This window comes from Balaenoptera physalus, assembly GCF_965194825.1.
Source record: "Balaenoptera physalus genome assembly, chromosome: 9".
Classification (NCBI taxonomy): Eukaryota; Metazoa; Chordata; class Mammalia; order Artiodactyla; family Balaenopteridae; genus Balaenoptera; species Balaenoptera physalus.
In genome coordinates, this window is record NC_138888.1 from 10,434,383 (window position 1) to 10,455,773 (window position 21,391).

Consider the following 21,391-nt stretch of genomic DNA (forward strand, 5'->3'; position numbering starts at 1 on the left):
TTCCCCTCCTTTTCTCCACTTTTAATAAAATAAAAGCAAAGACCCAGGCAGGCATAGTTGCATAGGACCACCCTGATTTTTATAGCAATTAAAAACAAAACATTCATATCAAATTTTAACATTATCAAAAAGTTTTTCTTCATTCTCCGGTAGTTTTTTCTATTTGCTTATTTCAGAAGCTTTCAGGAATAACAAGAACGAAAACAAAACACACACACAAATATACACACGGGACTGACCATTCTACATGAACTGAAACTTTTACGGCAGCAAATTAACATCTATAGTATATTCAAAATTAGTGCTGCATTTTTAATATACTGCTCTGTCTCCCAAGGGAGAAAAAAGTAGGAGAGGAAAAGCTGCCACTTTCTCATTCCTGTCCTCCTAACCTCTGACCCCTACCCTCCCCCCCCCAGCCAAGAGCCTTGCCAAGCAGGCCCTGAGCACCACGTGAGCTCCCAGGAGCGTCTCCAACCCAAGTCTAGAAGCAGTTACGTGGTTGGTTACCCAAGCGAACAAGCAGAAATCAGTCTAGGAGTGGGCCTTGCTCAGACCTGAAAGCAACTTAAATGTTTTCTCCTCAGATGCTCACAAGCTCTTTAAACATAAAAGGAAATCCCCAGCCCTGGTTCAAAGCCTAAGACAACTGCAAGCCTGGTCAGCAAGAAGGAAAGAGAGACAAATGCAAAGGAAACCTCAGGCTTCACTAGCAATCTCCTTTAAAACAAATAATACCTTTTATCAACTGACATTCCAAAAGTTTTTATTATCAAGTTAATTAACAGACTCCTGTGTTAATATCTAAATGCTGGGCAATTAATGGCAGCAAACTATAAATGTCCTTGTCTGCTCTGACAACAGAATCTTATAAAGCAAATGATATGAGCACTTCAGTAACTTAACACAGGCCTTCTATGCCGAATTTCCTCCAAAAGCTGCAGAATACGAGTGGCTTATAAATTAACATTCTGTTATATAAATAATAAGAAACAAAGATTAGAATAAATAATTAACAATAACAATAAAGAAATGTCTGTGCCACAATGTACCACCGTCAATACACTTAATGTAACATCTGAACTCCTTCAGAGACTTCAGTGGCAAGTTATTAATTCTGAAGTATTTTACCCTTATTTCCAATGCTATCACCTTCCTTTCAAAATGATGCCCATTTTCCAAATACTTTGTTTACTGCATCTCCTTTTGAAAAATTCTGTCCACAAAGATGTCCAAATAAAGTGGTATTTTAGAAAATATAATTTAAACACTTGTTTCTACCAACGCACATGTAAACAGACTTAGACTTCCAGTTGGCTTAACTATTGAGCGATCCACTGTTACAAGTGAACTGCTGAGCTAGAACTATTTTCTGCTTTAAAAAATTATTGAAAAATAACCTTTTACTTCATTCTTAATCATTGAGGAAAAGCAATGAAATTCACCAGTTCCTAGCATAATTAATATGTTCCTTCTAAATGACCTTGACTATTGAACCAAACTTAGAGTCTAGTTCAGTATCATTCCAGGCTGGGCATTACCTCTGTTCTCACTAACAAAGAGTTAGTCCTCCCCCAAGATCATTTTTTTCTCTCACCAGCAAACTCTTACTCATTCTTCAAGACCTCCTCTGGGACACTTTTACTAGTATCTAGTCATAGCTCGAAAACACAACTCTCCTACTGTACTGTCATCTGCCCATGTTGACCCTTCTATTCAACTGGGAATTCCCTCACTTCAGACACAATGTCTTATTAATCACTGGATTCCCAGCATATAGAACATTCCCAAGCACAAAGGGATTCAATAAGTAGTTTATGTTTTGCTTTTCCTGTCTTCTGCAACTTTTTCCAATAAGCCTGAGGTTAAAAAAAATATTAAAAAGATAAAAGTTGTACCTTGAGAAGTATACATTCATAATACCCAATATTTCTCTCAAGAATCTAAGATAATTCTATCGGCTGGAAAAAAACTATACCTAAAAAGGCAAAGTTTGAAATTCTCTCACTGCTTTAAACTAGAGTTTTGTTGTTGCTGTTGCTGTTTTAAGATCCTGATGTATCCTCTTTAAACTGAGACTTACTTGAATGGAGTTACCTCCTACAAATTTTCTCTAAGGAAAGAAAGATTTTTTTCTAGCTATGGAAACAACAGTGTCGTTTAAAGCCATGAAAACAGAGTGTTCTGCAAGGCGGCCAACTGTCACAGTCCTGGAAGGGAAGCTGAATCAGCACAAGACCAATGTCAAAGGAAAGGGTATTGACAGACAGTCTGGTTTCCATACCAGGCAACTCCCTTCAGGTTACTCGATTCTTGGAACACTGCCCTTGACACCTAGCAGCTGCTTCCGTTAGGAGCAGTGGGTAGAAGGTCTGGGAGAAACGTGTGCCACAAGAGAAACATGATCTCTTCTCCAGCATCTCATGAGAGTGGAACTGAAGTAGGACAGGAGTTGAGAGGTAAAAGGAAAAAGAAGACAAGTCTATAGGTACAAGGAGGAGAGGAAGGTAACGAGAGTTTGCTCTCATTACAGTGAACCAGGAAACAAACCTTCATATGATAATACTTTGTGACCCAAGAATGACAAAATGGAAACTTTAAAACAAAAAATAAAACAATGAAAACTTACAGCATTAAGGGAGGTTTTCTCTACTGTACCGAATTATTCAATCTCAGGTGAAGGAGTTTGAGCAAGTAAGCTAGGATACAAAAATGCTTCCAAATGGAAGCAACCTCTTCAAATAGCTTTCTTTTTTTTAAACAAGAATTAATTTTAAAAGAATTTTAAAATTAACACCTTTTAAAAGAAGGAAATGTCAGCATGTTGAGTAAATAAAATGTTTGGTGACTGGACAGTTCATTTCCCTGTTGTATTAGTTAATCTCTTGGTTTACAATAGGAAGAATAAACCAGGCCTATTGTTATTTACTGATTTTTACTGTGTGTGTGTGTGTGTGTGTGTGTGTGTGTACACTTTATTTACAAACTTAGGATATCTCCACACTTTGGGGTACCTTACTTTTTCTGTTAAACAATTCTGTGAGCATGTTATTTAAAATGTTCAATATTTTCATTGTATATAATTGCTGTTATATGGTAATAAATCGCATGGATTCAAACGCTGTTCACAATTTTGAGCTGTTCATACAATATAACTCTATCACTCTCATCTGTACCAGTGGAGTTCATTGTTATTACACACACAGATGCAAGCCTCTGACTATTTCACAAGTCTTCTAATGTAGACACATCTGAGCAATATTTTATTATAAACTTTCTGTCCTTTCCATTACATTTATGGCATTATACTGATGTTTGAAACTTTGTATATAGGTAACTCATTATGTATGAATTTTATTTCAGAAAAAATAAGGAAGCCTAAGTTATTCATATTGATAAGATTTCAAGGGGGCAGTTAGTTGTCACAAGGATAAGGAAATGCAATGAAATTTAAGGGTGTAAGGTAGGAATGCTAGATTGTCCTATGATGTATAAGAGATTGATCCAACAGATCATCATACCACATCGCACATTCATTTCACAAGTCCCAGCATTCATTTAGATTTAAAAACAAACAAAAAGCTAACTATTTGTCTAAGCCTAGAACCCAACTCCATTCTGCATGTAAGAACAAAGTATTGTTAAAACAACTTTATTAATATACTGAATTTTCTAGGAATAAAACTACCATGTATACTGAGGGAAGATTGTATTTTGTTTTGGTCGGACTCTGACCAAGAGCTGCTCATAATCTTAAAAGATGACATCTGCACTGACAACCCTGCCTAAGACATCTGAGAGGCTGATACCACACTCCTGCCTCAGCCTCACTGTGTAGCTGTCAGGCCCACACTGATCCCACACATACACACAAGCATTCATTTCACAAGCCTTCAATGGAGTCATGCCTGAGCATTTATTTAGTTAAATATACAATATTTTATTATATACCACTTTCCTTTCACTTTTCCATGTACAGTTAGTGCATTATTAAGAATTGTTTAAAATTTTGTGTAGTAACATACAGTATCTATGAATTTTGTGTAGGTAACATATTATCTATGAATTTATTTCAAAAGAATAAAGGAGGCAGTAGAAAAGTTTCATTATAGGGACTTCCCTGGTGGTGCAGTGGTTAAGACTCCGCCTGCCAATGCAGGAGACACGGGTTTGAGTCCTGGTCCGGGAAGATCCCACATGCTGCGGAGCAACTAAGCCCATGCGCCACAACTACTGAGCCTGTGTTCTAGAGATCATGAGCCACAACTACTGAGCCCGCGTGCCACAGCTACTGAAGCCTGCGTGCCTAGAGCCCGTGCTCCACAACAAAGAGAAGCCACTGCAATGAGAAGCCCACACACTGCAACGAAGAGTAGCCCCCTCTCGCCGCAACTAGACAAAGCCCGCGCGCAGCAATGAAGACCCAACACGGCCAAAAATATAAACAAATAAACTTATTTTTAAAAAGTTTCATTATAAAATAGGAATGTACTGTATGTTCTAAATTATCTATTATATTACATGTTTATATGGTTTTAAACTGTATAAAATATATCAAATAAACAACTAGAAAATAGAAGACAGTACCAGTTCCAGGAGTATGGCAGATTGGATACTCTAAGTGCCTATAATTGAAATATCTAAAATACTTGATAACATGCCTTTTTAAATGGATCACAAACTTGGCGTGAATGTGACTGAAACGAAGAACACAGAAAGTAAACCAAGGACATGGAAAGTAAGAGAGCAATAGAAACTGACTTCTGTTATGGATTTTAACTTTCCATTTGATGACTATACAGGGAACAGGGGAAAGGAGGAATCTAGGGCCTACCAAAAGGGAGTAAAATATGAGACAATACCTCTCAAATAAATTAGGGACTAAGAAGGGCTATATCCATCATTTAAGGGCATGAAAACTCGCTAAAGAGAAAGGAAAAATACCTGTCTTGAACTTGACACTGAGAGGTGGGAGGAATTAAGAAATGACTCCTTTGAGAATTAGCAACCACAGGCTAACCATCACCAGTTTCTGGTCAAAATTAACACTTAATGGTGTGCTCTGTAAAACCTCAAGAAGAGAATTCTATTTAAAATGGTCCCAGAGGCCGTATGACCTGAACCCACTGATCAATCTTAATACCACTTGTTGTAGGACAACGAAATATTAGGATGTTAACATCCTGATGTAACACCCTCACTTCATCACCTATGAAGTATACAAACCACGTCAGTCAGTAGTGATGTGTAACAAGCCACCCCAAACTTAGTGGCCTAAAGCCACCAGCATGTATTATGCTCACAGATTCTGTGGGTGAGGAATTCGGACAGAGTACAAAAGGGAAAGCCTATCTTCATCACAATGTCTCTACAACCTCAGCTGGAAGACAGCTGATGGTCACCAGACGGCCTGGGGCTGGAACCATTTGGAGGCTTCTTCACTCAAAGGGAGGGTCACAGACCCCTCCACTAAACAGAAGCAGTGACCTAAACGTTGGGGACATGATTTACAACAATCACAAACAAAAATGTTTAACTTCAAGCCTTTGGATCTAACTTGCAATTTACAGGAAATAGAGGGGCTAGATGAACAAATTAAGCCACATCAAGGGAAAACAATCAGACAAAGCCATTTCATAGGACAACTGACTCAGTTTTTTCAATATGCCAAAGGCATGAATGGGGGTGGGGTAAAAGAGAACTGTTCCAGATAAAAAGACTTAAGGACCAAATCAATGTAGTAACCTTGTTTGAATTCTGCTTGAAACAAATGAACTATAAATAAGGCATTCTGATGACAACTGGGGATATCCGAATATGGCCAGGTTAGTAAATGAAAAGAACTTATGGTGGCATGTGAATGCTCATTCTATCATCCTGTTTGTCAGCCTATTAAGAACTTTCTAAATAATAAAACTTTACAAACTAAAATATGAACTATGACTCCTGATGACTAGTGCCCACAAGCAACTGGCAAAAGCATACACCAATCCTTCTGAGGGAACGGATCACAAACCCAAGCCTCAATAAAACTGTCTTTAAAAAAATGAATGAAGGGAAGTAAGAAAGTTCTTAGAACTAAAAGAGAACAAAAATAATGCATATCAAAATTTGAGAGATTTAGCCAAAGTAGTACTTGGGAGGAAATTTTTTAGTCTTATATTTATTTGGCTTTATCAGACAAAAAGCAAGATATAATCAAAGTAAGAACAGAATTTAATTAAACTTATAAAAAAGAACATGTAATAATGAGGACAGTGACCAAACTTGTTTTGGAAAGACAAACCACTGGCAACATTAATCAATAAAAGAAGGAATAACATTATTAATTAAAATGCTTAACTCTGGATGTTATAAAAATTAAAGAAATAAAGACTATTATGAACTTCAGGTTAATAAACTTGAAAACCTTGATGAACTGGATACGTATATAGGAATATATATAAGTAAAAAGCTGACTCAAGAAGAATTCGATAACTTGATATGCCTATATTCACAAAAGAAATAAGATCAAAAGTCGAAAATCAGGAATGGGACAAAAGCTAAAACATCAAGGGCTACACAGTCCTTTATGACTTTACAGATGCTTCTACCAAATACTCCAAAAGCATGTAATTCCAAACTTTAATAGAAAGTCTTCCAGTAAGTTTAAAAAGGGACTAGTATGGGAGTTCCCTGGTGGCCTAATGGTTAGGATCCTGGGCTTTCACTGCCGTGGCCTGGGTTCAATCCCTGGTGGGGGAACTGAGATCCCGCAAGTCACGCAGCAGTGTGGCCAAAAATAAAAAAAAGTGGGGGGGGGGGGGGGGGGGGGGCGGGGACTAGTGTCTAACTCATTCTGCAAAACTTCATAATACAGATACCAAACCCACACGAGGATAATTACAGTCCAATTCCTTTTATGAACAGTGATTCAAGAAACCTAAATAAATGTCAGCAAACTGAATTCAGTGATGTGCAAAAAGAGAATATATCACGAGGCTAGGTTTATTCTAGAATGCGTGTTTGGCATAATACTTAAAAAAAATGTAATATACCCCAATAACAGATTATAAGAGGAAAAACAAAGTGATCATCCCAAAAGACACACACAAAAAAACACATAAGATAAAATTCAGCATCCATTCATGATAAATTCTTAGCAAACTAGAAAAAGAAGGGAACTTCCTTATCCGACAATGGGCGGCTACAAAGAAAAGACAAGAAAGAAAGAGTAAACATTATATTTAATGATGAAATGCTGAAAGCCTTCTTTTAAATCAGAGATAATACAAAAACAGTCCTTTCAAATAACACGTTGAAGAAGCTGTCTGAAGGATAAAAGAAGGGGAGATGGGAGTGTTTTTTTTTTTAAGCAATTAAAAAAAAAATTTGGAAAACCTAAGAGAATCTATAAATGATTAGAGTTAGTAGAATTCACAAGAACTTAAAAGGGTCAATGTACAATAAAATTTAATACACCAAGTTCATTATATTTGTATATACCTGAAACAATGAGAAAATGTAATATAATAAAAATATAAAATCTATGTTTACAATACCAACAAAAATATAAGGTATATAGGAATAATTCTAACCAAAAAGTATAACAGTTCTTTTTGAAGAATATTATAAAAGAAATTTAAAACTATCTAAACAAATGAAGAAATGGAGAGAGAAGTCATTCAGGAAGAGGAGGGACAGTGGGGTAGGAATGTGAGAAGAAAAGGAAAATCAGCCCTGAGAACAAGCAGACCAGTGCACCACCCATAGCACATAAGCAGTGCTGAAAGCAGATTTGGACAAGGCCACTTTTTGACAACAAAAATGACTAAACATCTGCCTCTTCTTACTAACATTGTCTTTCTCTAAGTGACTGGTGCTTTTTACCAATGACAAAGCACGGACACACTTAAGTCTTGCCTCATGGCTCAAAATTAAGACACCTAATCACCAAATGCTCACAGCTTCTTTAAAGTAGCCAGTCCAGACTGACCCTCACTCCCCTAATACCTCTTAGAACCATCCAGCACACACACCAACCCTATAAACCTCCCAAGTCCACACATTCCGTGAGGCTCCAGGAGCGTGCTCTCCCTGGCCCGTAGCAACCCAAGCCAAGTAAACCCAGCTCGTTTTACTACAAGTGTGTTGTTAATTGTTCAAATGAGGTACTTTTTTTTTTAACTCTTATTATTTTATAAGTATCACCTATTTCACATAAAACAAAAGAGGTACAATGAAAAAAAAATCCCATTATAATAACAACAAAAAAGACAAAATTCTTAGGAAAAAGCATGGTAAGAAATGAAAAGTTTATATGAAAAATAAGCAAACACAAATTGCCAAGAGAGCTCTGAGAAGAGTAATGAAGATGTATTAACCCTACCAGATACCAAAAAATGAGAAAAACAGTACAGTACTGGTGCACTAACAGAGGACCAATGGAAAAGAATAAAAGTCTCAGAATAACCTCAAACACTATACCTAAAGGAAAATTTTAAAAGTTTAAAAGGAAAGATAACAGTAATGGTTAATTTTATGTGTCAAGTTGGAGAGTATTTGGCGATGAAATTAACATTTAAATCAGTGACCTTGAGTAAAGTAGATTACCCTCCATAATGTGGGTGGGCCTCATCCAATCAGTTGAAGGCCTAAATAGAACAAAAAGACCAGCCCCCCAAGCAAGAGGGAGTTCTCCAGCAGACTGCCTTCAGGCTTCATCTTCGCCATCAGCTCTCCTGGGTGTCAGCCTGCTGGTCCACACCAGATTTTGGACTTTCCAGCTTCCATAACTGAGTCAATTCCTTAAAATAAAATATCTTTATCCTAACCAATAGGCTAGGTCTCTGGCAAGACCTAATACAAGAAAAGTTACTTAACCAAGTGGTCATCTAGAGAAAAAAAAAATTATGTTGGATCATACCTCTCTCCATAGATTAGGATAAGTGAAATGTAGAAATCACGCTATGAAAATACTACAAAATAACAGGGGACAGTTCCTTTGTAACTTCAGAATATGGAAGGCTCATAATCTCACTAAAAATAAAATCCAGATATCATAAAAGAAAAGACTGCTAATTCTGACTACATAAACATTTTTTTAAATTCAAAAAGCCCTTCTGCATGACAAAAAAAGGTACCACAATTAATGTCAAAAGACAAATGATAAGATGGGAAGTGAGTAATTCATATCATGGACAGAGGTCTAGTCTCCCTAATATACCTAGTTTTTATTATATAAATCAATTTTTAAGAGACAAACAACTGAATAGAAAAATTCAAGATAAAAAGATATGAATTGACAGTCCAGGAAAAAAGGAAACGTAAACATTTTTAAATATATAAGATGTTCAAAATCACTCATAACAAGAAAAATGTAAATTAAAACTACATTATCAGATTGGTAAAAATCCAGAAGCTTCTTAAAACCATGCTACTGGCACATGGTAGGTACTCTCACACATCAATGGTGGGAGTATAAACTGGCACAACCCCTAAGAGGAACAATCTAGCAATATTGACCAGAATTACAACTGCATATACCTACTGACACAGCCAGGAATGTATCCTACAGATACACTTGGACATTTATGAAATGACACATATACAGAGCATCATGCCAGTATTGTTTGAATTGCAAATAACTAAAAATAATCTAAATGCCCATCAAAAGAGAACTGGTTAAATACATTATGATATGTCCATAAAATGGAATGAAGCTATAAAAAAGAATGGAGGATTGCTTTATGTACTCCTTTGGAAAGAAGCACAGAAAATATATTTAAGTGGGTAGGGAAAGGGGAATGACAGAGGACAGAAGAATGTTTACAGTATGTTACAGTGTACCAACATTTGTGTAAAAATAGAGCCAACAATTAAAATATGGTATTTTGCTTCTTTATATAAAGAAACATACAATAAACTAATGAAGTGGTTATCTAGCAAAGGGTGAGGTGGGTGGTGAGCTAGGCAAGAGGAACTATTGTGGAGAATGGAATCTGTATCCTTTCCTCGTACTTTTTAATTTTTGAAACATATGAATGTATTGATTATCCTACACATTAAAAAATGTTAAAGATACAAAGTGAGGTATCTTAATGGAACGCTAAAATTACCTTTTGTATCAATCACATTAACAAAAGACACAACGTTATACTTGCTGATTATCTCCTAATACAAAAATCAACAGACTGTGTATGCTATATCTGGGAACAAAAGCAAAGTCTATAGGAAGGAATGTTCTGTCTGTTACGAAACACTGGCTTCTTATATTAAATACAGTTGAGCTCCTTTGTTTTTTAAACGTATGTGAATTCAGTATTATAAATTCTTATTAAAATTTGGCTTGATTTTGAAAATATTCTAGTGGTTATTTTTACTTTGTTTTGGGATAGATTTGGGGGGATTATTCTGGTTTTGGAGGTGCCAACTATATCTAAAATGCTAGATTTCATTTCCTAGATAAACTTTCCAAATCTATCTGAACATCAAATTCCCTAAAAACTAAAACTGTTCCTGTCAAACCAGACCCTCTAATTAGGCTACCTAAATGTCTCAGGCTACCTAAATGTCTCTGATTTCCACTTCTTTGTCCCAGAAAAGTTTACTGAAACTTAAAAAATATTTAGACATTCTATAGTTAGGGAGTATGAAAACAAGAAAAAATTTCCAATATACTTTGAGAAATATTTGTTTTTCCTCAGAATATACAAAAAATGACAGTATTTACATTAAGGAATCATTTTTATATAGTATTTCCTGACATATAATTTATTGTATTCAAGTCAATAAAATAGCAGCAGTATCGTTCAAAGCATAAAATAGACCTAAACTAAGCACATTAAAATAGTATTCATTAAAATAAGATTTTACCTGTAGTATGCTTTAAATATTTAAATATGAAGGATATTAATAACTAATTGCCATGTGGAAGAAGTCATCAGTGAATGCTTCATAAAGGAAGTAAATTTTGAACTTGGTCTTGAAGGAAATGACAGGCACTCAGAATCCTTAATCAAATTGGTTTTACAATCAGAGATGCATTTTAGCTCACTGAAGGAAAATGAGTAACATAATCTCTCTATTGAGTCCTTCTTAAACTCTGATGACATGACAAAACATTCTGTCTACAGAGAAGTTCAATAAGGCTCTGAAAGCTCATGAAAAAGCCTGTAACTTTATATATCATAAACCCAGATACCAGTCTCTCTCACTTAAAAAGAAATGGTATTGAAAGGTTATTTAATTTTCCCACATTTTAATAAAAGACCAGACTAAATAACTTTGAAGTAATGTACATTCCTACCTCTATAAATTGCTTTATATAACCAAAATTTTGAAAACATATATGCAAAAAACAAGATTCTACAGATCTTCAATCTCAGCTGTTGTTTTAACATGTTTTCTTTGAAGTCATAAACTCTTTTTGGAACTCGAATAAAAGTCACATGGGAAAAGACTTCAAAGAACCCAAGAAAATACTTAAGAAATCGGCTGAATTTATTAAAATTAAGCTTCATATATTTATATATTTTGCTTAGCATCAACAATCTCTCCAAGCTGTGTAAGTAGCACTTTAAAAACTGAATAGTCAATGTCACTGTCTTCCCCTCTCTTCACCACCCCCAACCCACAAAAACGAAAGAAGAGAGGAAAATATAAAATGCAAAGTTACATTTTGATGCTTATGACCGAAAGTGCTATGAAAGCTCTATTTGAATTTAGAGTACAGGTCCTGAGCTCATGATACCTTTTAATATCACTCAGCGACAATCTCTAAAACAAGATGAAACTGAATCACTGTACCAAATGCATATGTACTATTTTCCTACAAATCATGTAAGCTGAAATACATAGTCCAATAAGCTAAAAGAGTATTTAATGAGGCTAATTTAACTAGAAAGTGTTTAACATACTTAAAGGTACATGATTCCCTTTAGTATTTTAATACATTGTAATTGAAGTGATTATCTGTCTATAAGCTAGTTTAGGAAGAATAACACTGCCAAAGGCAACAATGTTTTGACCCAGTAGCACTTACCATTAAAACAAAAACAAATCAAAAGAAGGCTCAACATAGAAACACCATGTATGTGCCAACTAGAAAGATTAAATGATCGATAAAACCATTTTCCTGAATAAGCCTCAACGAAGTGACAGAGTACTTTCTGGAAAGATTCAGAACACAAATGACAAAGAACATAAAATGACTGACATTTTCTGCTGTCACTAACGAGTAATGTAAGAAGCTATTAAACTAGTCATTCTTCCCACCCTTCAATCTCAAACATCCATTTGTAAACAAAGAGTTTAGGTTATAGTTCTGCATTTTCTCAAAACTTCCATTTTTCCCACTGAGAACAGAAATGTTTTAAATGGGCCAGGAAGACATCTCAGAACAGAGGCCTGGGGACCAGGGCTGTGCTCACCTGCTGCGGCTGGTACCTCTGCTGGGGCTGGGACGGCAGATACTGCGCCTGCGGCTGCTGGCTGTAGTAAGGCTGCTGGCCCTGCTGGCAGTAACCGCTCACACCTGGCTGGCCATACTGAGGCGGCACCTGTCACGAAGTCAAGCAGGGCAAGTGAGAAAGTCAAGACGTGCCATTCAGCGAAATCAAATATGGTTTCAATTCAGCAACAGCAAGTGGGTTCTTTGCTAAGCAATTGAATTCGATATTTTTAATATTCTCTCCATTAGATAAACTGGCATACTGCCTTCTACTCACATACTATCAATGAAGACAAAAGACAAAGTATTTTTTGAAGCAGAGTTAAATTATCAGACATCAAAAATTGATAATTTCACAAAAATCCAGTGGCGGGGTCGGGGGGAGTTCCTAATACTGACGTCAAAAAATTGTTTCTGCCAGAAAGTCAAAGCAGCGTTATGCTAATCCATTCTCATGCGACACTCAGATGAAAATGAACTCCAGTCCCAGCTCACTAATACTTTGTAGGATGCTTGTGGTTTGGGGACGTGTTTGTTTCAACTAAGGTCAGAATGCCTCAATTACATTTTAGCAGATACCAGTTACAGCAGCAATTCCATTACCTGATACTATTTTGGCTAAAAAGAAACAACGTTGCTTTGTAATAAAATGAAACCCGTTTAGAAAACAATACTATGTATATCAAACAATATAACTATCAATATGAGTTCTTGATGGAAAGATATTCATAGCTATACAAGGATAGTATTTTCCTAGTTGATAAAACGGTTACTGATATAAAGCAAAGTGTACTGTGCTACCAATATCCGAGTTACAGACAAAATGACCTGAAGTCAGTCTTCTCCATTTCTAATTTACATGAGCCTAAAAAATCTTGAAATCACTGTTCAAAGAAAAGTCCTTCCTCATTCAATAAATACACCACTGATGACATTTTCTGATGTTCTTTCAGGTGAGAAATCTATTGACATTTTTTTTTTTTTTTTTCCTAATTGAGAGAAAGAACAGGAGAGGAAAAGAAAAACAAGATATCAGGACGGCAAAAAGCACCCCTGGAAGGAGAATGGTGAAGTCACTGTTAATACCACAATATGGTCCATTTGAGAACTCCAAGAACTTGATCCCCACAAGCACACATACTTAAGAATTCAGTCATCAGTCCCACGTATACACTTGAAAAACAAATTGACTATAGAATACTGAATGAGGAAAAAAGGAGTGAGGAGGAAAATATTAAACACTTTGCCTCTAAGACCAATTAGCACAGTAATTGGCAACATATTCAATGAAGTAAAAGGAAAAAAATGCAGAAAGCTAAAGTTCATATTCCTTTTGACCCGATCTAGATTATTTTCAAGCTGCCAGCAACGCTGACAAAACATTTGGCCACAGTGGCTTACAAATGCCTCTCATTTCGCAGACCCTAAGTTAGTAGAACAGACAAGTTTGTATTGAAAACCATTCAACAGCACAGTTGAATTCTTTGCTTTTATTTATTTTACAGCTTGATATCTCATAATGAATGTATGTCCCTGACATAAGCCAAGCCAAAGAATTTCCATAAAATACAACTCCACATGCTAGAATACCATATACTACCACAACACATACCCTTCCGTTCAACACCCATATGTTTGATTTGATATCTAATACTGCATTTCACACAAGCATCTTTGCAGTTTGATTTGAAGCAGTTAGGATAACACTTTGCCAGTGTTAAAATGACTGTAAAGCTCAGTCAACACAGCCAGCAACTCCCCTGTGAATTGCACTTTAATATGTTGACTTTCTGGTTTACAGAAACCCTTACACACAATATGGAAGTGGGAGGGGGGGGTTCTATTTTCTAAGCAAGACAACAAGAGGACATATTGCAGGAGTCTCCTAACACTAGAGCAGCCATGAACTTACTAGATTCTTATTACTATCTATTCCAACTCCAAAAAGTGGGGAAGCAAGTCGGATGCAGGGGAGGCAGGTAGGACGGGTGGGAGTGTAAGCAAATCTTCAATGGATCCATAGCAACAATCTGCAGAACAGAGCAAACGTCAGAGGGGGAACCATCAAAAGCATCTGCTTGGGAGATTTCATCACTGTCTTCCACAATTAAAAACCTACTTGCTGTCCTTTAAAATACATGGTCTAATTATTTGGTACTAACTAACTGGCTAACTAACCTTCTGAGACCCTGGGATAACTGACAGGGCCTGGAGCCAATCAACTGCATTTGGTCTATTGTCCTTACGTGGGAGCCATGACAAAACAGAGATTAGTAAATTCTAGTCCACCTAAAGAATCTCTGTACTAGAAACGTATGAAATCTAAATCCAAGCCCTCCTGTACCTCAGTTGTGTAAATATGATCAATCACATAATGGTATGTCTTACATCTCCATCTGCAAAATGGGGCTACCTCCTCTATTAATTCCTATTAATATTATAACCAGCAATATGATAATCCTACCTGGAATTCTACACAGATTCTATTATTACTTATTAAACTAAGTTGTAGTGCTACTTCTAAAATATTAATTATTAACTAAGTGTTATCTTTAAAAAGCAATTTCTAAATACAATACACCTCAGCTGTCAGGAACTAATGTCAATTCTTTAATGGTCAATAATGTTTTTGCTTTAATCAATTTAGAGGTAGGGCTTTCAAAGTTCTATTATATGGTTTTCTGACATCTTAAACCAAACAATCATTATTAAGAAACATAAACGGAAGGGTGGAGCCATAATACACGGAATGCCCCAGAGCCCACTGCCGAAAGTTGTCTGCACAAACCCCAGAGTAACTGCGGTCTCGCACTGCCGGCTTCTCACATGCCATCAAGGCCCTCAGCCACTGCTCCTCACTCCGACCTCCATCTTTAACAGCATCTGCTGAGGACTGAGAAACCCACTACACTGTTACGAAGACTCAAAGGACTAAGCCATGAGGGAAGCGTATGAGCTTTTATTGTCTCAAGTTTTGTGAAATCAATTTTGGCTACTAAGAGTCTTTTTGTTTATCTCTTAGTTCTTAACCATATTCAGGGTAAATAAGATTACCAAACTGTTGAATTCAACTGTTCAACAGTTCAACAGTTACCAAACTGTTGAAATTTAACCAAGAGTTACTGAGTTTCAGGAACCAAGTGCTGAGAATTGAGGATACAAAGCACTTCTGTCTCAGATACCACCCCTTCCCTAACCGGCCTAACCCACCATCATTCTCATGCCATTTCTGATTTGATTTTACCACAGGGGAGATTATTAGATTTAGTCAGTTAACCCTTTAATTACGTGTTCATGTGTTTACTGTTTGTCCCCATCACTAGACTACACACTCCTACACCCATGGTATGCCTCCTGGAAGAGGGCCTGCCACTGAAATGTCTGTTGGATGCATAATGAATGTTGTTCGATGGATTATTAAATCAAGTTATTATTATATAAAACTTTAAACTAATGATGGAACACATTATAAAACTGAAATGACTTATACCATCCAAGTCTTTGATTCAGCTTCAACCAATAGCCAAAAACCCCAAACCTCACACTGACAGCAGCAGAGTACCCTCGGCTATTACCGGCTAACCCTCGAGGTCATTACTGCCCAGCAAATGCGCTGGACATTTATCACTAAACTAAACCAAATGGAAATCTCCAGAAAATGCCTAAGATCAGGGATTTTCTATTTGTTATTTAAAAGTAAGAAAAACAAAAATTTCTCTCATTTCTAAATAAAGAGGATCTTCAAGGGGAACATGAGCACACACAGTAACAAAAAGTTTTATTCCAATTTTCAAAGAAACGTGAATGCTTGCAAACATTACTGGAGAGGGAAACTATAGCTAAAAATGATTCACTTACTTTAAGTATTTATTTTAGGAAACTACTCTGATAAAGGACGTGAGTGTTAACTTTCAAATCTCTGTGTCATGTTAAATGTGCAAAATTCCAGGCCCCATTTTTCATTTTACTTTACCTTGAACTCTTTGCTCAGCTCATACTTCAAAACTGAAGAAATGATCAGGTTTATAGTCTCATCCTTTTCCTATCTAAAGAAGTTTGAGAAAGCAGTTTCTCCACTAAGTTTCAAGGTGCACTGCCCTATGACCCAGCAACTCCCCTTGTAAATACATACCCATGAAACACTCACATGTGTCCCAGGAAGGATATTCCATCCAACACTATTTACAAGAGCCAGAAAGAGGAAGCAATCTAATTCCAACACAGTAAGTAAATGGGAAAAATAGATTTTGCTATAGTCATACGTGGAATTCTAACCATAAAGTGTACAGTTTAGTGGCATTAAGTAGATTCACATTGTTGTGCGACCATCACATCTATCCATCTTCAGAACCTCACCATCCCAAAATGAAATTCTATTTCCATTAAACAGTAACTCCCCATTCCTATCCCCCACCACAGCCCCTGGGAACGACTATTCTGCTTTCTGTCTCCATGAATTTGGGTATTCTAGTTACCTCATATAAGTATAATCATACACCATTTGTCCTTTTGTGTCGGGCTTATTTCACTTAGCCTAATGCCTTCAAGGTTCATCCATGTTACAGCATGAATCAGAATTTCATTCCTTTCTAATGCTAAAAATATTTCCATTTTAAGTATACACAATATTTTGTCCCATCGTGGGCAATGGGTGGGTTGTTTCTACCTTTTGGTTATTGTGAATAATACTGCTACGAAAATAGGCATACAAATATCTGTTCAAGCCTTTTCTTTCACTTCTTTTGGAAATATACCCAGCCCATAAGTGGAACTGCTGGATCATACGGTAGTTCTATGTTTAATTTTTTTGAGAAACCGCCATACTGTTTTTCACAGCAGCAATACCATTTTTTAATTCCTGCCAGCTGTGCACAAGGGTTCTAATTTCTCCACATCCTTGACAACACCTGCTATTTTCTGTTTGTTTTTGTAATAGCCATCCTAATGGGTGTGAAGTGGTATCACACTCATTATGGGTTTGATTTTCATTTCCCTAATGATTAGTGATGTTGAGCATCTTTTGCATGCTTATCAGTCATTTGTTTATCTTACTTGGAAAAATGTATTAAAGTCTTTTGCCCATTTTTTAATTGGGTTGTTAGGTTTTTGTTGTTGAGTTGTAGGAATGCTTTATATATTCTGTGTATTAATCCCTTATATGATATATGATTTGCAAATATTTTCTCCTCTTTTGTGGGTGGCCTTTTTGTTCTCGTGATAGTGTCCTTTGATGCACAAAAGTTTTAAATTTTGATATACTCCAATTTATCTATCTTTTCTTTTGTTGTCTGCACATTTGGATTCCATGTCCAATAAATCACCGCCAAATTTAATGTCATGAAGCTTTCCCCTAGGTTTCCTTCTAAGAGCTTTACAGCTTTAGCTCTTATGTTTTTAGGTCTGACCCATTTTGAGTTAATTTTGCACACAGTGTAAGGTAAGGGTCCAACTTCCTTCTTTTGAAAGACCTGTTGTTCTTACTCTAGTATATAATTTTCGTATCAGCTTCAGATCCTTTTGTTCTAAGAAGAACAGTTTGGTTTGGTATCTACACTTTCCTCTAGAACTGTATTAAACGAATACAACACACATTCAACACACTGTATAATCTGTTTATATGAAGTTCAAAAACAGGCAAAACTAATTTATAGTGATAGTAATCAAAACAGTGCTTGTGGGATATGGGGGCTGGCGAGAAACAGGGGTGAGGAAACTTCTGGGGTGATGAAAATATTCTGTATCTTAATTGGGATAGTTGGTTCATAGGTGTACCTTATTTGTCAAAACTCATCAAACTGTACACTTAAGATCTGAGCATTTCATTGTATGTATATTATAACTTTAAAAGTATGTATATACACTTAATAACGAAGAAGGTATCTAAACTTTTGACCTCACATTTTTTTCTAATGTATTTATGTCAAACCATTACGGCCTTACTTACACCTAGATGTAAGTTTCCTATTTGATAATAAAATAGTAACTGTTTCTAGGTGCTTAACAGGGAGTTTTCATACTTTCAATTTACATAATTCCAAAATATTACACAGCAATTAATACTGAAACAATCATAATGAGTATGTAAATTCAAATATTTAACGCAAGTCACAATACGTATGGGAACAATATCCCTTCAACCCAGAATTCTGCTTTTGGGAATTTACCTTAAGGAAAAATATAAAACAAGTGTGCAAAGATATGTGTAGCAAGGAGGTCACTGCACGCCCCTGATACCACCCCCACTCAAAAACAGGGAAGCAGCCTAAATGGTTAAATGTGCCTCCATAGAGATTGGTTTAAAAGGGGAGGGTAATGATATTTTATTCAATAAAATATCACAGAGTCATTAAAATGAATGATTCTAATTGTAGATAATATGTATTGAATAGCAAGAAGTCTGTCCCTGGATTTTTGAGGTGGGACTTAAGGGGTAGCAGGTTACAAAACCATATATATATTTTTTAATATGAAAATCTGTGTATGTGTGTTGAGTAAAGAATTAATACCACAGAAGAATATACATCAAACGTTATGTATCATTTCTTAAACCAACTCTGAGTTTTTCATGAATCTAAAACTAAATGCAATTTATTTTGGATTAATTATTGCTGTCTTTCTAAGAATTATCAAAAAGTATATTATAACAATTTATATTTAACAGCAGAAAACTTAATTTTTATTTGTTTGTTTTTCATCATAAATTTGAGTCCTTCCAGATAAATTCTACCAAAAAAGGAAGACAAAAAGCATAGGAAAAATGAGTCCACAACAGCTACATTTTAGTCATTACTGTGGCATATTCTGCTGGCTTCTGATTTTACAGAAAGAGTAAATGCTATTTTTCATGCATAAGAGACATACTGAAAATTCCCCACAGCAAGGAATTCAGATGCTAAGTCGATGTGTGGCTGAACCAATTGCAGGAGGAAATTTTATTATGTCAACATGTCCAGTCAAAAATAATGTGTTAGAAGGTAATAAATAAAGTTTACAAGGTCAAAATCCTACAAATGCTCCACAATCTATAGTCCCTTAAGCTAAGTTCCCAACTGAGACTTTTAAACAATTTAGGTGCTTTTTAAATTCACTTTCTTATCTTAAAAAGAAAAATAAATCTTGTCCTTAAGCTTGTCTAAGGGGGGGAAAAAAAACTCCGTAACTTCCTGAAATTACTTCTTCATGCTTGAAAACTGAGCAACAATCAACAAATGTATACTGAGTGCTTACTGTATGCACTGTATACTAAAGCCATAAGTTCCTTCAAATTTTGTCCAGCTTCCCTTGAGTAACAGAAAAAAGACAACATGGGCTTGGAGGAGTCAGCAAAGAAGTCAAGGGTCAAGCAGCGTCTAAACTCCAGAACAGGCCTGGTGACCAACCACACAAACAAGCTAGTTAGTTACTCAGCTCTCGTTGCTACGGAGCCCGCTTCCATTTTTGTCTATGCCCTTGTACCTAACACATAACTTCCGGGCCATAAACACTGCTGTTGTTTAACAGACTGAAAAATAACCAACATATCTGGGCTACTTTAGCCCACTCCCTTAGCTTAAAAAAATTTTTTTAAATTCATATCAGAAAATAGCTTTACTTTTTGATTTGTGAAACTAAATTGAAAAGTTCTCATTTGTCATCAGCAATAAATCTTTTCTCATGACAAATTTTGCTTTCTAAAACTTCCTTATCAGGTACACACTTTATGTTTATAAGATCATAAACAGTGAAAATAATATACATATAATCTCTCTTGGATTTCTTTATAATTATTAATTGCCTACAAAATTTCACTGCTTATTCTAAGTCCAACTGCTCTATATTTAGCAAATCACAGCTTAAGCGAATACTATGTCAGACCAACGTTCTGCAGAGTGAATACTCTACATGGCTGTGGGAACTAAATGGTAGTGCCTTTCATGACCTCAATTTCCAAAAGTCGGCGATATGTCCTGAACAGTCTTTATTTCCTCTTCATAATCACTGTCATTCTATTACTCACAAATTTATTTATACCCTTCTTAAATTAATTTATATTTCTAGTCTCTAGAGGGTAACAAGTTCTGGAACATTACTATCCATTTTGTAAAGTGGTACATCCTTTAGTTTCCATAAAATTAACTCCAAACTTCAAGGAGTGCCCCCTAATGCTAGTACATGGAACTTGATTAACACATGCATGGTCAATCAATGCCAGCCAAGGCCTTTATTCTACCAGATCGGAGATTCCTTGTCAACTGCTTTCTGCACCCCCGTCAGTGCCTTGATTATTTTCACTGCCTTATCTAAACTGCTTTCACTGTTAGTCTTTACTGTGGAAGAGCAGCTAAAACAGCATAAATGATTCCAAAGGCACAGCAACCATGGCTGTACACAAAAGTAAAATCACTTTTCTACTTACTTTTAAAAAGAAACCTCTAGTACACATTTTGTATTCTGCTCTACCTCTTAACTACAGATGTTTTCACCTTTTTTTCCAGGTCAGCCAATTAGAGGAGATTTTGTTTAAGTATTCATAAAATGCAGGCATTCACTGGCAGTAAAATGCTTCCTCTCATTTACAACCAGTGTTGAACTAAAGTCTTACTGTACACAAAATTAACACACAAGTGTATAATTGTAGTTTTATGCTCAAGTGCCCTAATTATGCACTTTAAAACACTTTCTTCCCAAGGATCCATCGAAGGCATTTGATATCACAGATCTATGAGGTCTACAGTGCACTTCTTTGACAAAATAGAAGCCTAACAAGAAAAAATACCTGCAGCTTCAGAAAGAAAGTATGCATGCAATGTACATGATGATAAATCTCATTCTAAAAATTTTAGCTAGAAAAAGAGCGTATTTCCAATGTATATGAATGGGTGAGGGGTCTACCTAAGAGTAAAAGATGAATTCTTACTACCTGTTCTTGAAGCAACTAGAACCAGCATACCAAAGCAAGTGGTCTAAAATCTTTCATAAATC

General features: G+C 35.9%; 1 protein-coding gene across 8 annotated transcripts in view; it reads right to left on the reverse strand.

The window, feature by feature from the left end:
* The window catches only part of ARID1B (AT-rich interaction domain 1B), a 405,685-nt gene that overhangs the window by 266,253 nt on the left and 118,041 nt on the right, over window positions 1-21,391 (reverse strand). For all 8 annotated transcript variants that reach the window (XM_082475518.1, XM_082475513.1, XM_082475516.1 and 5 more), the window contains exon 3: window positions 12,411-12,539. In XM_082475518.1, coding sequence (XP_082331644.1) covers window positions 12,411-12,539 — 129 coding nt within the window. The remainder of the gene's footprint in view (window positions 1-12,410; window positions 12,540-21,391) is intronic.